Consider the following 14,704-nt stretch of genomic DNA (forward strand, 5'->3'; position numbering starts at 1 on the left):
AGATTGCATGTACAATGAGTAAGCCATGATAAAGTGTCATAAGTGGGACTTTCATCTTAATCCATTTAGATTAAAAATGGAGTATTTTTGTCGTCCACTATATTAACAGACACCCTCCACCTCAATAGGTGCACACATATTACTAAAGTAGAGGTTGATAAATGATATATATATATATATATATATATATATATATATATATATATATTTACAAAAATTATAATTTTTTTAATTTTTTCTTATGTTATGGAAACGTCACTTCTAGAATTATCAAAATAGGTTAGATCCGTCGGCTCTCGTTTTCAGGGTGCTGGTCCCTTGTAATTCAGTGGTTCTATCCTTCTTCTGAGGCTTCGGAAACACGAATTTATCTACAAAGTAACAAATTGCAAAATTTTGGAAAATGGTCAAAGCTATTGAATCTAAGTATCGCGTGGGGTTTTGACTTCTTGACGCCATTTTATTAAATAAATATAAATAATAATAAACAAACCACAAATAAAAGATATTCAAACTTGGAACTTGAAGAGCCATTTCCATCTTTCCCCCCACCTTCCCACAACTAGCGAGCCAAATCTTATTTACTCACTATAAAATCCTCTCATTTCCTTCTCCTCGTTGAGTACTGATGCCATTAAAACACAGAAACTCAAGAAAGCTCTGGGATTCTTTAAAGAGCAATCAAGTTTGCAAAACATAATTAATGGAGTTCACTAGTCTGTTGAATACTTCATTGGATCTTAATGCCAAACCCCTCCGAATTCTCGACGACCACCCGATACCGGTACGTGTGTTTCTTGACTTGTGACATCGTAGGTGACTGTGAAGTGCTCTGGCTCTGAGGCTTGTTTGGGTTGTTTGTGCAGAAACAAGAGGTGGGGAGGAATTTGTTCGAGTTGGGAAGAGACTTGACACTGAATGATGAGGTGAGTAAACTTGATACACATATATTTAGTGTTCTCCCACAAATCAAGAACAGTTTTTTGTTAAAGGGCTACGAGTGTTAAGAGTCTATAAATTAATGGGCTTGCCAAAAAATTTTAAATTTCAACTTAAAAAGATCAAGAATGAATCTTGGGGAATCATATAATTTTGTGAGAAATGATCACGGTCACAATGCTGTGTGTCATCATTATGACATGTCCCGAAACCTCGGTTTCGGAAGTCTGAATGGAAAGATTTTGATAATGGGACAGAAAGATTCGAGTATAAACGCAACGAGATTGTGTTGAAATAAATAAATTGTTCTTGCTCGCTTCCATTGAATGACACTCTGGCGTGACAATCTGTTTCTTGTTTCCACATTTCAGAGAGATGCTTTGATAGAGGAGTTGAACAGAGTGACTGCTGAAAACAAGAGGCTCACAGAATTATTAACAATAATGTGTGAGAATTGCACTGAACTGAGGAACCAACTAATGGAATTCACGACCAAGAATTCTCCGGCGGATAACAATAACGATAACAATAACAACAACAATACAGCAGCATCGAAGAAGAGGAGAGCTGAAAGCAGCATCAACAATGGTGGGAACAACAATATCGACGGAAAATACAACACCGGCGCTTCTGAGAGCAGCTCTAGTGACGAAGATTCTTCCAAGAAGCGCAGAGAAGAACACCTCAAACCGAAGATTTCGCGTACTTGCGTTAGAACAGAAGTATCTGATACAAGCCTTGTAAGTTCGATCTTCTTGACGACTGTGATCTGAATGCTCGCCTAACTTTTTACGGTTAATTGCATACACTATCCCACAAATCTTTAGCCCACGCACCTTTGTCCGTACATGTTTTCAAGCATATGTGTGAAAACACGGGGAATTAATAGTCAAGAGAGGTTTTCAACGATCGTGAAATTTCAATGCCTAACTTTTTAAGATATGCGGCATTTTTTTTGGTTGAATTCTTGGTGCTGAGAGACAATATTGTCTGTTGATTATAGATAGTGAAGGATGGGTATCAATGGAGGAAATATGGGCAGAAGGTGACCAGGGATAACCCTTCTCCAAGAGCTTACTTCAAGTGTTCTTTTGCTCCTACTTGCCCTGTCAAAAAGAAGGTAATTTCGAACACTCTGAATCTTGTTCACCACTTGGTAGAACAGTTTTTTTATACATTAATTCAATATTTGTCACGTATAGTAATGTATCAGATATGTAAACATCGAGTAAACTGAGTTTTAAGAGCCGGGTTCTTCTTTCTCAGGTTCAAAGGAGCATAGAAGATCAATCAATAGTAGTAGCAACGTACGAAGGAGAGCACAACCATCCTCAACCTTCGAAACCCGAGACGAACTTTGGGTCGAATAGAGGCGGCGTGGCGCTTGGCACGGCGCCTAGCTCGAGTTCATCTGGTCCGAGGATCACTCTTGACATGACGAAATCGAAGCCGAGTCATGAAGAAACAAGAAACAGCTGGCTTAATATAGATGGGTTGGAGATGACCTTAAGAAACAAGAAACAAGAAACAGATGGGTTGGAGATGGCCTTAAGAGGCAAGACTGATGCGCCAGAAGTACTCCAACACTATTTCGTGGAACATATGGCTTCAACTTTGACAAAAGACCCCAATTTCAAAGCAGCCTTGGCCGCTGCCATCTCAGGAAAGTTTCTTCGACATGATGATAAGATGTGAAGTGGTAAAATGAAAGTGTCTAAAGAAGATTTCGAAGTAGAATTGGCGAAAGTTAGATTATTGCTTTAGATTGAAACATATATGTAGCAAATGAGCATATTCTTCAAGGAAATTTGAAACCGATTTAAGGTTAATATATGTTGTTTAAATGTTTTCTCGATTCAGTCTCTCTTATTTTGTGTGACACGAAAATAACTATGATCAAACTTCATTTTTTTAAAAATAGTAACACCCAAGTGTATTTGATTGTTTTTACACACACACATACATACATACATATATATGCATACATACATACATATATATACATATATATGAGAGAGATAATTTAAAGAAATAATAATTTTTGACCAAGATTATTTTATTAACTACCCGAAATAGTCCCTGAACTTTTAATTTTTTTTTCATATTGGTCCAGTAGTTAATCAAACGCTATGAATAACGGAATATTCCATTTAGTAGACCAACTTCATATTTCTTCTTCCATTTATTATATTTTGTATAATATTAATTTCTTATTATTTGTTTATCTATATTGCTAAAAAAAGTATTTAAATCAACAAACAGTTGTATTACATTTATTTGTGGATATAATAATAAAAAGTATTTCGTTATAATAAGAGATATATTTATGTATGTATTTATAAAACAAAAAATGATAGAAACAAGAAAGTCAGTATGATAAAATGAAACTTCCACTGGTGAAGCTCGGAATTCTGGACGAGCATACAATTACAGAGGGAACACCCTTACGTCGTTGGTTAGCGACGAGTCCTCATCAAAATGACGGTTTCTCGCTGCTAGCATGTAGGAAATTGTTCATCGGTTCATCAAAACATTATTCTTTCACACTAGAGAAAAAGAAGAAACACAATCACTGAAACAGAGAAGATAGTAGATTAAGGAAGAGTAGTATAGGTGACGAGAGAAAGAACATTTTATAACGATTTGTACACAAGACTTTGTCCAACATCAAGTCAATCAGTAGTGTGGGAAACTACGATCTTCACATAATAAATTACAGGTGCAGAAGAGTTAAAAAACAACAACAAGAACATTCCTACATGGACAAGCCCAAATCATCGATATCTTTAGCTAATTCAAGTTCTGATGTATCAGCAGCTCGCTTATCTTCGTTTATAGACGTGGTTCCCTCATTCTTATCATTTGAATCACTTGTATTGATACAGTCCTGATGTCTGAAACAACTAATGAGATGGTCGTTTGTAATTCCGGCCACTTGCATGAATGAGTAGACGGATGTAGGTCCAACTCCTCGAAATCCTCTTCGAACTAGGTCTTTGCTCATGGTATCTGCTTTTGATGTCTTAATTGGAACTTGTCGAGGATAGCGGAAATTGCCAACAATGGGCTTATAGTTTACAAAACCCCAAATGTATCTGTCAAAAGATCCAAGCTCATCTATAATCTGCAAAATCAGTACACATACATGAACTTCAGACCAACAATAAATTATTTTAAAGTGGAGACTCAGACGAATCCAAAATTTGGAAATCTTATCCTATCACAAACAAGTTTCTCCCTCGAAAAGAATGGCATTGGGAACTGACCACAGATATGATTTGGAGAAAGCGGCTTCATTTGCTAGTTATATACGATCAGGTTATGTCTACTAGTGATTCTAAATCGGCACAGAATTTTCGCTTCGACATTTGCTTAGACAGTTCCATAAATGGTTTGAGCTTTTGTTAAATTTACAATGAATTAATTATCTTCTTCGAGTAAATAAGTCTTCAAGGTTATCAAGTCTGTAAGCTAATGAAATATTAAGTTACGAAAGAAATCACCGGTAACATTCCAGTAAGTTATTTTCAGAGAAATCAGTCTTGGAAATAATTGAACAATCGAAAATGCTTATACACAGTGACTGATATTGGATAGCGACAGACAATTGCATAGTGGTAAATTTTACCCTACACGGAATTTGGGTATGAATCACCTTTACCATTTCAACTCAAATTGACATTGGTCCAACATGCAAAACTAGAACTGAGTATTCAGTAAAAACATTAATTCCAGTTAACTTGAACTATTCGATTTTAAAATAAGAAATCAGTGCATACTTTACAAATTTGGCGTGCATTTTCGATAATTCCTCGCAGCTTCAGTTCGGACAAAAGAGTACTCGCAGGACTTCCAGGTAATGCTATTTTCTTGTCATTTAATTTTGACACAGCAACTGGATCAAAGTTCAGAAATACTTCTCTGAATAACGATAAATAAACAATGAATAAGGATCCTGAAAACTACTGAATAAGAGAAAAACTGTAAATTTCCTTTTTATGTCTATTGTCAGATTAACTGCTAAGATACCTGAATAAATGTCTTTTGCTAAGAATGACGGGCCAAGTTAATTCAGCCAATGCTGTGGAAAAGCTTAACAATTCAAAAAGTTTACTGCAAATTGTCAGAAGTAGATGAGTGAGTATTGGGCAAGCAATAAACGTAAGCAACAAATACAATAAAACTGGTTGCAGAAAATGCATACTTGTCATTATGAACAGGAAGTCCCCATTCTTCATCATGGAAAGCAGCATATAATGAATCTTTAATGAAGAGCAAGGAAATCAGCACAAGGAAATCAAATGCAGCTAAATAAGCATTCAGAGACATCATATAATCAAAGGGCAGTGCTTGTCAACAAAATATATAGAGGGAAGACAACATAATTCAACAAGACAACAATGAAACTAATGTTTTCATTCTAGACAATGTAGAACGCATATCACATCTCTGGGCAGCAGAGACAAATCAACAACCATGGGTTGACTCAAGGGGGCTGGGCTTGAAAGGCAAATGTTGCCTCCAGTGCAGCAGCTATACATAACCGCTCATTGGCCATGGTAGACATAACTTTATTTCCTTATCAGATCGTGAAAAACAATCATATAAAAGTGAAAAATAAACCTATGAACATATATCTTTTGACCGAGCTAGTGAAAAATAAACCTATGAACATATATCTTTTGACCGAGCTTCTGACCATTTGGTTCATCAGCTGTTACTTTTAAGTTTTAACCAGCCTTTTATCTATAAGTAAAAATTCTAACATCGGTATTTTTTTTAAAAAAAAAATCTAACATCGGTTAATTTGAGTATTCGACATAGCTCTCCAGTTAAGGAAGAATCTCATTCGAAGTTCAAGAGACAACTGAGCAATTAGGTAGGAGAGAGAACATATGAAGTAATGGAAATATTTTCTCAGAAGCAAAAACAACACACAGCAATAGCCAATGGCCTGCAAGCCAAGTTACATCGAATTGAACACATCAGACCACCTTGAGCTTCTAAACAGATTTTTGAAAAAAGACACATGAGATTTTGATTCACTCTTGAGAAGCCTATAGGCTCAAATTTCTTTTGATGTGAAAATGCCAGTTTCTGAGAGCTCTTATTCAATTTACAAGGAATAGGACAATATCGTGAATGTGCTCATTCTTTTTCTCTCTTTCTTTTTATCTCGCTTTCAGTGGCAGAGGCAAACAGAAGACAAATATGCAGCTACCAGAATGATAAATGCTTGCACAACAACAAATTCACAAATGTGGAAATGATGAAGGGCAAAAATTGTAAGATTGAAGGTTAAATTTTCCATAAAACATATTTAATGAATAACATGTTAAGAAATATGGCAATCAGAACAACAATCGATAAAAAATCCTCATCCACTCACTGATAAGAGATACTCCACACCATGAAAAGCCTAAAATACTGTATATCAAAGTGTGGCATCCCTAAACATAATGCTGTACGACTGGATGCTAATAAAGCCAAAGAGACACTAGGAATTTCTGAGAAAACAACATTTTCAGAAACTTCCAAGGGTTGTATCACAAGTCTTTCCAGTTCCCCTTTTCTCTCAGTAGTTAATAATGAAATTATCTGTAAATTAATGGCAACAAGGAGGCCGGAGGTCCAATATGCGACATTGCAGTATAGCTAATTGCTTATTTGATATCTGCGTAACTCCATTAAATAACAGATGACTATCCATTATAATGAACATATTTTCTAATCATGTTATAATATATAGACTGCCAACCTAAAACATACTTGACAAAGACTCTGCTGAACAAAAATGGTTCCGCATTTCAAGAACTGGAAACAAATAAAGAATGCAAATCCACAAGATTATGCAGAAGGTATAAAAGCACTCGCTATTGCTCTTAAAATATCCAACAAGAATCATAACTGAATAATGTTGGATCTCAAGAAAAGAGTGCCGAAAATGCCAAAGCAACCAGGCCACCAAACACGATATCCCTAGCTCTATAAATTCAATAAGCATGCAAAACACATACCAGTATTAGAAGTCACCCAAGCACACCTTTTCTGAACCACACCAACTCCGGTCACCTCGCCCTCATTCTCACCCCTTGCTTCTTTCCCATTTCTGTCAACCCTTTCAAATTTGTCCACTTTCGAGCTACATATCTGCTTACCTCGCAAAGGAGGGGTCCTCGGAGTAGCACTTCGTCGGCTAATTCTCCCGGTTGACGCTCTGCTTTGAGAAGATTCCGACGAGGCGTCTGAAGAACATGAAACATTAAGTGACAAATTCGGCTGCCGCTGCCTCAGAATCGACACGGTATTGCCTACATTCTTCCCTAAACCCACCGTTGAGCAAACTTTTTCCGTCCTCGTCTCCATATTCGGCAATGTCGCCGGAGACTTCTTCCCCTTGACCTCATCCATGCCCAAAGGTTTTTCTACCTTTCCACTTTTCAGCTTCAATATCGGCTTCCGTAATTCCACAGATCTGGCTTTGTTTCCCGCGGGTACAAGCACCGGTCGAGCCTCAAGTTCTTCAGCATTCATCGATTTAACCCTCGTCGCTCCAGACATTGTCAATTTACTCGCGTCAACAGAGGTTTTCGAAGTTTAGCAGACAAGTGAGATGTCAAGATCATAGCTTGAGGTAAAGTAGGGTTTTTCAAGTGAGATTTTCAAATTGCATTTGGTGAGGGAGATGTGAGCACGAGATCGGGACACTAGACGGATGTTAAAAAGGGCATTTTCAATTCCATATGACTACATAATCATGAGGAGAAGAAGCGACGGCAATTGGTGACGCAGCTGTCCTCGGCGGCAGTTGATCGACGGCGGCGGTTCGTGGATGTTTCTAGAGAGAGAAGTGAGTGATAAATACGGACGGATTGAAGTTTCGAACCATTTAATGCTTGCCACTTGACATGTTGGACTTATTCACTTTTTCTTTAAATTTTACTATTTTGTTTTATTCACTAAAAAACAAAATATTGTGTGATACAGTCTCATAGGTCGTATTTTGTGATACAGATATCTTATTTGATTCGTCCATGAAAAATATTATTTTTTATGCTAAAATTATTACTTTTTATTGTGAATATCGGTAGAGTTGATCCGTCTCACAGATAAAGATTCGTGAGACCGTCTCATAAAAGACATACTCAAAAAATATATTTATTCACATACTTTTACATACATAAATTTATTATTATTAAATAAAAAATTATTTTAAATAACATGGTGTTAATATTTATATAATAATACAAAACAATTCTCATGCAAGATTATTTAATCTATACATATATCCACAAAATTGTTGATTGATAAACTCGTAATATTTAGTATTTTTATTTTAATATTTTTCATTATTCCAACCTCAGATATGTTTAATTGATATATTTTTATGTAATTTTATTGTAGGAGGAACTTTTACGGTCTTGGAACAAATTTGAGCCGGATCCAATTCAACCTCATCAAAATGAATAATATGAGACGGATCGGGCGCATACTTGCGCAACATAGACACATGAAATACATCGTGGATGCCAGACAAAGATTGTTGCAACCCCAATCGATAAGCGCAAGTTCCAATGCATTCAATTATCTCATAGGAGCCAATACATCGAGTGAAAACTAACCTCTCATATGAAAACAAACAACACACCTGAACAACAATATTTTAAGGTACCTAGAATCTCCAATTGGATGGAAAATATTTCGACTACAAAGTGCTTCCCACAAAATAGTTTTCTTTCAAGTATATTAAATTTTGAACCACAAGTCTCCTATTAAAGCACAAACTTCCATACGAGGCAACACTGAATTTATTTGACTAATATGCATGTGCAAATTCTTTCAATCTATTAATATGTGGATCATTACTTTGTGCAACTTTGATGTTAAAAACTATCGGTGGTTCGACCTAGATATATGAAACTATGAAGTAGTATCCACTCAATTGATAAGTCCATCCTTAAGTTCCTAAGTACTCGTGGATTTTCGGATCGTCAAATATGTCAGCATAATATTCTGAACATTCCTGTTAAGAACATCTGTATCTAGATTCATTCTACCCAGATGGTCAATAAATCTAACCACAATTTATGTCCCATATTAAATTCTAACTGATTAATCCATATTAAACCATCATTTTGAAAATTAATGTTAAGTGCATTTTTATCTAGATTCATTCGACCCAGGTGGTCAATAAATCTAACCACCATTTATGTTCCATATTAAACTCTAAGTAATAATATATATATACGTACTCTTGAAGTCACAATACATCATGAACAATTCGTCATTAACGGGATTTTAATTGTCCCTATGTACCAATGACATCAATATATGTCTCAAATCTTTAGTTAAAGCATTGGTGTGGACTACAAGCTCAACCTGTTGGATCAATTTATTTATACGGGCTTATATATGAATAATTATGTATTGTGGGTTGTCTATTAAGTTAAGCCCAAAATAAAGTGATCAATTAATGTTTCGGGTTATTGGGCTTTAATGTATCTAATGGTTTGTGGGCCTTTAATGTGTAGAGACATAAGTGTAATTTCTGTTTTTATGATGGGCTAAAACAGAAATATCAGAAGATATTGATAAACATTATCTATAAATATGGGTCATGGTCCCCAGATCTCGCGTTATCACTTTCACTATTCTCTCCCCCATTAAGAAAATAGCTCTGAAGAGAAACTAAAGGATTCTCTCAAGAAAAGAGCGCGTAGATCTGGAAGATCAAGACACGTTCTAAAGAATTCAGGATTATGGCTTCAAGTACGCTTCCGCTTAAGTTTTCAGTCAAATTCTTGATGATTTATCATGATGGATTCTGCGGTTTATGGGTTTTCCCCAACAAGTGGTATCAGAGCCATTCATGTTTGAATCATTGAGATTTGTTTAAAGTTTTTGGATACTTTTTGGATCCAGATCTGAAAAAAATAAATTTTGTTTAAAAATTTTTTTGATATGGCTTCAGATCTGGAAAATATATTGATATGTTTTCAGATCTGAAAATATTTTGATACGGTTTCAGATCTGAAAATTATTTTGGTTTAGATCTGAAAATTTTTTTTTGATAAGGTTTCAGATCTGGAAAATATTTTGGTTGAAAACCAAATCTTTTAAAGTTTCAGTTTTGGTAAAAAGATTTGGTTGTAAAATTTTAAAAATTTGGTATAAGATTTCGATTTTCCTTCCGGTTTTTGTTCAACAAAATATTTTAGAGGAAAATCGAAAATTCGGATTAAATTAAAAAAAAAAGTACGGTTCGGGTCGGTTCGTACAGACCCGGGTCGACCCGAACCGTACGGATCCGGGTCGGGTCGTACGGAACCGGGTCGACCCGACCCGTACGGAATTTCCGAAAATTTTTTTTTAAAATTTTTTTTTCCGGTTCAGGTTTATTCGGTTGATGTTAAATATTCATTAATTCAAATAATGACAAGGTTATATGTATTTTTAAAATTGATTAATTGAAATAAAATGTCGCCAAAGTGACCTCTTTTATGGAAATTAATTTTATTTTGAAATACAAAAGGATTTTGGGTATATGTGATTTATATGAATATTGATCGGCCCAAAGGAAGGTTAATATTTAATATAATCACATATGCAATTGTGGTGGTAAACATGTGATAGTTTTTCGGTTTTTTTCATGTGAATAATAAATCGGCCCAAAGGAAGGTTGTTATTTGACATGATAGTTACTATCAGTGTTTGACTGCTGCGCCAGGATATCACTTACAAGTTAATCTTTTGTCCAAAGATGAAACATTAATGGAGTGCTCGATATTCTGTTTATGGGGGTTTACATTATTTGAATTTATTGATTATTTTATTTGGATATTTGGTTGAGCATGTATATTTGGTTTTTTGTTCTCTATTCAGATTTGACTCCTGCAAATATTCACTCCAACATAAATTCTATTCCTATGTTAAATGGCTCGAATTTTAAATCGTGGCAAGAGAATTTGTTGATAGTTCTCGGAGTCATGGATTTAGACATTGCGATAAGGATTGACTATCATCCCACCATTACGGATAAGAGTACCTCTGATGAAAAGAGGGAGTTTGAAAGGTGTGAGAGATCGAATCGCATGTGTATGATGATCATGAAGAGGGCCATTCCAGAAACATTCAGGGGCACAATGTCTAGCGACATTGCTACGGCTAAGGATTTCCTTCAAGACCTCGAAAAGAGGTTTGCTAAAAGTGAAAAGTCTGAAATTGGTACACTTTTGGCAAGCCTCGTTTCAATGAGTTACAGGGGTAAGGGCAACATCAGGGAGTACATTATGGAAATGTCTCATCTTGCTTCAAGGTTGAAAGCACTGAAGCTTGACCTCTCTGAGGACTTGCTGGTGCATCTGGTTTTGATATCTCTTCCTCCTCAGTTTAACCAGTTCAAGGTGAGCTATAACTGTCAGAAAGAGACTTGGTCTCTGAATGAGCTCATCTCGCACTGTGTCCAGGAAGAGGAAAGGTTGAAGCAAGACAAGACAGAAAGTACTCATTATGCCTCTACCTCGAAGGATAAAGGAAAGAAACGAAAGTATAAGGAAGCTGCGGATACACAGCCTCCGAAGAAACAACAGAAGAATCCTAGTGATTCTCAAAGTTCTGGTTGTTTTTTCTGTGGCAGTGATGGTCATATGAAGAAGCAGTGCAGTAATTATCACGCTTGGCGTGCTAAGAAAGGTATGCTTCTGAATATGGTTTGTTCTGAGGTTAATTTAACTTCAGTGCCTAGACACACGTGGTGGATAGATTCTGGTGCAACAACTCACATCAGTGTGTCTATGCAGGGTTGCCTGGATTGCCGAAAACCAAGTGATGCTGAAAGATTCATCTATGTTGGTGACGGCAACAAAGTTGAAGTTGAGGCAATAGGAAAATTTAGATTATTGTTAAAGACTGGAATATATTTGGATCTTTATGAAACATTTGTTGTGCCGTCTTTTAGACGGAATTTGATTTCCATTTCTGCATTGGACAAATTTGGTTATTCTTGTTCTTTTGGAAATGGAATATTCAGTTTGTTTCTCGATTCAAAATTGGTTGGTTCTGGTTCTTTATCAGGATACGATAATCTCTATTTTTTGGATGTTTTTGCTTCATTTAATGAATCCCTGCAAACAAGTAGAGGCACTAAAAGAAAATTAATCAGTGAGAATTCAGCTGCGTTATGACACAAAAGATTTGGTCATATCTCTGAAAAGAGAATAAGGAGACTCGTGTCAGACGAAATTCTCGAACCTTTAGATTACACAGATTTTAATAATTGTGTTAATTGTATAAAGGAAAAACAAACCAACAAAAGGAGATTTGAAGCCAACATGTGTTCAGGCGTCTTAGAACTTATACATACTGATATTTGTGGACCATTCCCTTAGGCTTCTTGGAATGGTCAACTGTATTTTATAACGTTTACAGACGATTTTTCAAGATATGACTTCATTTATCTCATTCATGAAAAGGCACAGTCATTGGATGTATTCAAAAACTATAAAGCTGAAGTTGAAAATCAACTTGGCTTAAAGATTAAAAGCGTTAGATCTGACCGTGATGGTGAATACTATGGTAGATATGACGGTTCAGGTGAACAACGTCCAGGACCTTTTGCTAGATTCCTGGAGGAATGCGGTATCGTCCCACAGTACACTATGCCAGGTTCGCCCACTATGAATGGTGTTGCTGAAAGACAAAACAGAACGCTTAAGGACATGGTGAGGAGTATGATCAGTCATTCTACCTTACCAGAATCACTCTGGGGAGAAGCACTAAAGACCGCAGCATATATCCTTAACAGGGTTCCAACTAAGGCAGCGACCAAAACCCCTTATGAACTTTGGACGGGTAAAAAGCCCAGTCTTAAGCATCTGCACGTTTGGGGATGTCCAGCTGAGGCAAGGCCTTACAAGCCTAATGAAAAGAAACTGAACTCAAGGACGGTTAGTTGTTATTTTATTGGATACTCTGAAAGATCCAGGGGGTACAAGTTTTATAATCCCACGAGTAATTCAATTTTTGAGTCAGGAAATGCCAGGTTCTTTGAGGATGTTGACTTTGCGGGGGGAGATAAAGTAAGGGATATTGTCTTTGAAGAGGAATATGTAAATATTCCCACAGGTGTCTTGGACATTGGTCAGGATCATATTCCTCACTTTGACCAAGACACAATACAGGAAGACAATATTAGAGATCCTCTCATTCGAGATGAACAAACTCAAGCACCTCCAGAACCTATGCCATTAAGGAGATCCACTAGAGAGCGGAAAAATGCAGTGCCAGATGATTACATTGTATTTCTTCAAGAACATGAGGCAGACATTGGATTGATGGAGGATGATCCTATTAACTTCCGTCAAGCCATGGAAAGTTCTAACTCTCAAAAGTGGAATGATGCCATGAATGAGGAGATAAAGTCCATGAAGGATAATGACGTATGAGATCTTGTCCCATTGCCTAAAGGTACGAAGCCCATTGGTTGCAAATGGATATTTAAAACCAAGAGGGATTCGAAAGGCAATGTGAAAAGATATAAGGCTCGTCTTGTCGCTAAAGGCTTTACACAGAAAGAAGACATTGATTATAAAGAGACTTTCTCTCCGGTTTCTTCGAAAGACTCTTTAAGGATTATGATGGCTTTGGTGGCGCATTTCGATCTTGAGCTTCATCAGATGGATATAAAGACTGCGTTTCTAAATGGTGACATTGATGAAACGATTTATATGGTGCAGCCAGAAAATTTTTTGTCCAAAGACACAAATAATATGGTTTGCAAATTAAAGAAATCCATCTATGGGCTCAAGCAAGCATCTCGACAATGGTATTTCAAATTTCATCAAGTGATCATCTCGTTTGGTTTTGAGATGAATTTGGTCGATGATTGTGTGTACCATAAGTTCAGTGGGAGTAAGCATATTTTTCTGGTTTTATATGTTGATGACATTCTACTCGCTAGCAACGATATAGAGTTGTTGCATGAAACCAAGAGATTTCTAGCTAAGAATTTTGAGATGAAGGATCTTGGTGATGCATCTTTTGTACTGAGTATTCAGATACATCGGGATCGTTCTCGGGGTATTCTTGGATTATCTCAGAAAGGCTATATCGAGAAAGTTCTCAAGCGATACGGGATGCAAGATTGTAAACCAACAGATACCCCTGTGGCTAAGGGAGACAAATTTAGTCTCAAACAATGCCCAAAGAATGATTTTGAGGAAAAAGAAATGCAGAAGGTTCCCTATGCATCTGCAGTGGGGAGTCTGATGTATGCTCAGGTTTGTACACGTCCAGATATTGCGTACGTGACAGGAATGTTGGGACGATATTTAAGTAATCCAGGAGTGGAACATTGGAAAGCAGTCAAAAGAGTTTTACGGTACCTACAGAGAACAAAAGATTACATGCTCATATATCGGAGGATGGATCAGCTAGAGATCATTGGGTACACTGACTCCGATTTTGCTGGATGCCAAGATAGTATGAAATCTACGTCGGGCTACATCTATCTCCTTGCTGGAGGTGCCATTTCCTGGAAGAGTGCTAAACAGTCACTTATAGCCTCTTCCACCATGGCAGCTGAGTTTGTAGCGTGTTATGAGGCATCCAATCATGGAATATGGCTGCAAAATTTTGTCACGGGACTGCGCATTATTGATGGCATTGAAAGGCCACTAAGATTACATTGTGACAATAAATCAGCAGTTATGTATTCCAATAACAACAGGAGCTCGACGAAGTCAAAACACATTGACATCAAGTTTCT

General features: G+C 36.6%; 2 protein-coding genes across 3 annotated transcripts; one reads left to right on the forward strand and one right to left on the reverse strand.

Annotated features, from left to right (window-relative positions):
* Positions 1–529: 529 nt before the first annotated feature.
* On the forward strand, positions 530–2,798 carry LOC142529965 (putative WRKY transcription factor 40). 2 transcript variants are annotated; one of them, XM_075635698.1, is made up of 6 exons: positions 530–784; positions 867–926; positions 1,311–1,679; positions 1,943–2,059; positions 2,206–2,411; positions 2,487–2,798. In XM_075635698.1, exons 1-6 carry the CDS (start codon positions 704–706, stop codon positions 2,632–2,634), a joined length of 981 nt encoding a protein of 326 aa, XP_075491813.1. In that variant the 5' UTR covers positions 530–703; the 3' UTR covers positions 2,635–2,798. The 2 variants fall into 2 exon arrangements, with proteins under 2 accessions (XP_075491813.1, XP_075491812.1); XM_075635697.1 differs by having other exon boundaries at positions 2,206–2,798.
* Positions 2,799–3,557: 759 nt separating this feature from the next.
* LOC142529711 (uncharacterized) lies at positions 3,558–7,836 on the reverse strand. Its single transcript, XM_075635324.1, has 5 exons — positions 6,957–7,836; positions 5,144–5,201; positions 4,969–5,052; positions 4,719–4,860; positions 3,558–4,063 (listed from the first exon to the last, which is right to left on the reverse strand). The coding sequence occupies exons 1-5, from the start codon at positions 7,498–7,500 to the stop codon at positions 3,695–3,697; spliced, it is 1,197 nt and encodes a 398-aa protein (XP_075491439.1). The 5' UTR covers positions 7,501–7,836; the 3' UTR covers positions 3,558–3,694.
* Positions 7,837–14,704: the final 6,868 nt, after the last annotated feature.

Source organism: Primulina tabacum, chromosome 16, assembly GCF_025594145.1.
Source record: "Primulina tabacum isolate GXHZ01 chromosome 16, ASM2559414v2, whole genome shotgun sequence".
In the NCBI taxonomy this organism is placed as follows: domain Eukaryota; kingdom Viridiplantae; phylum Streptophyta; class Magnoliopsida; order Lamiales; family Gesneriaceae; genus Primulina; species Primulina tabacum.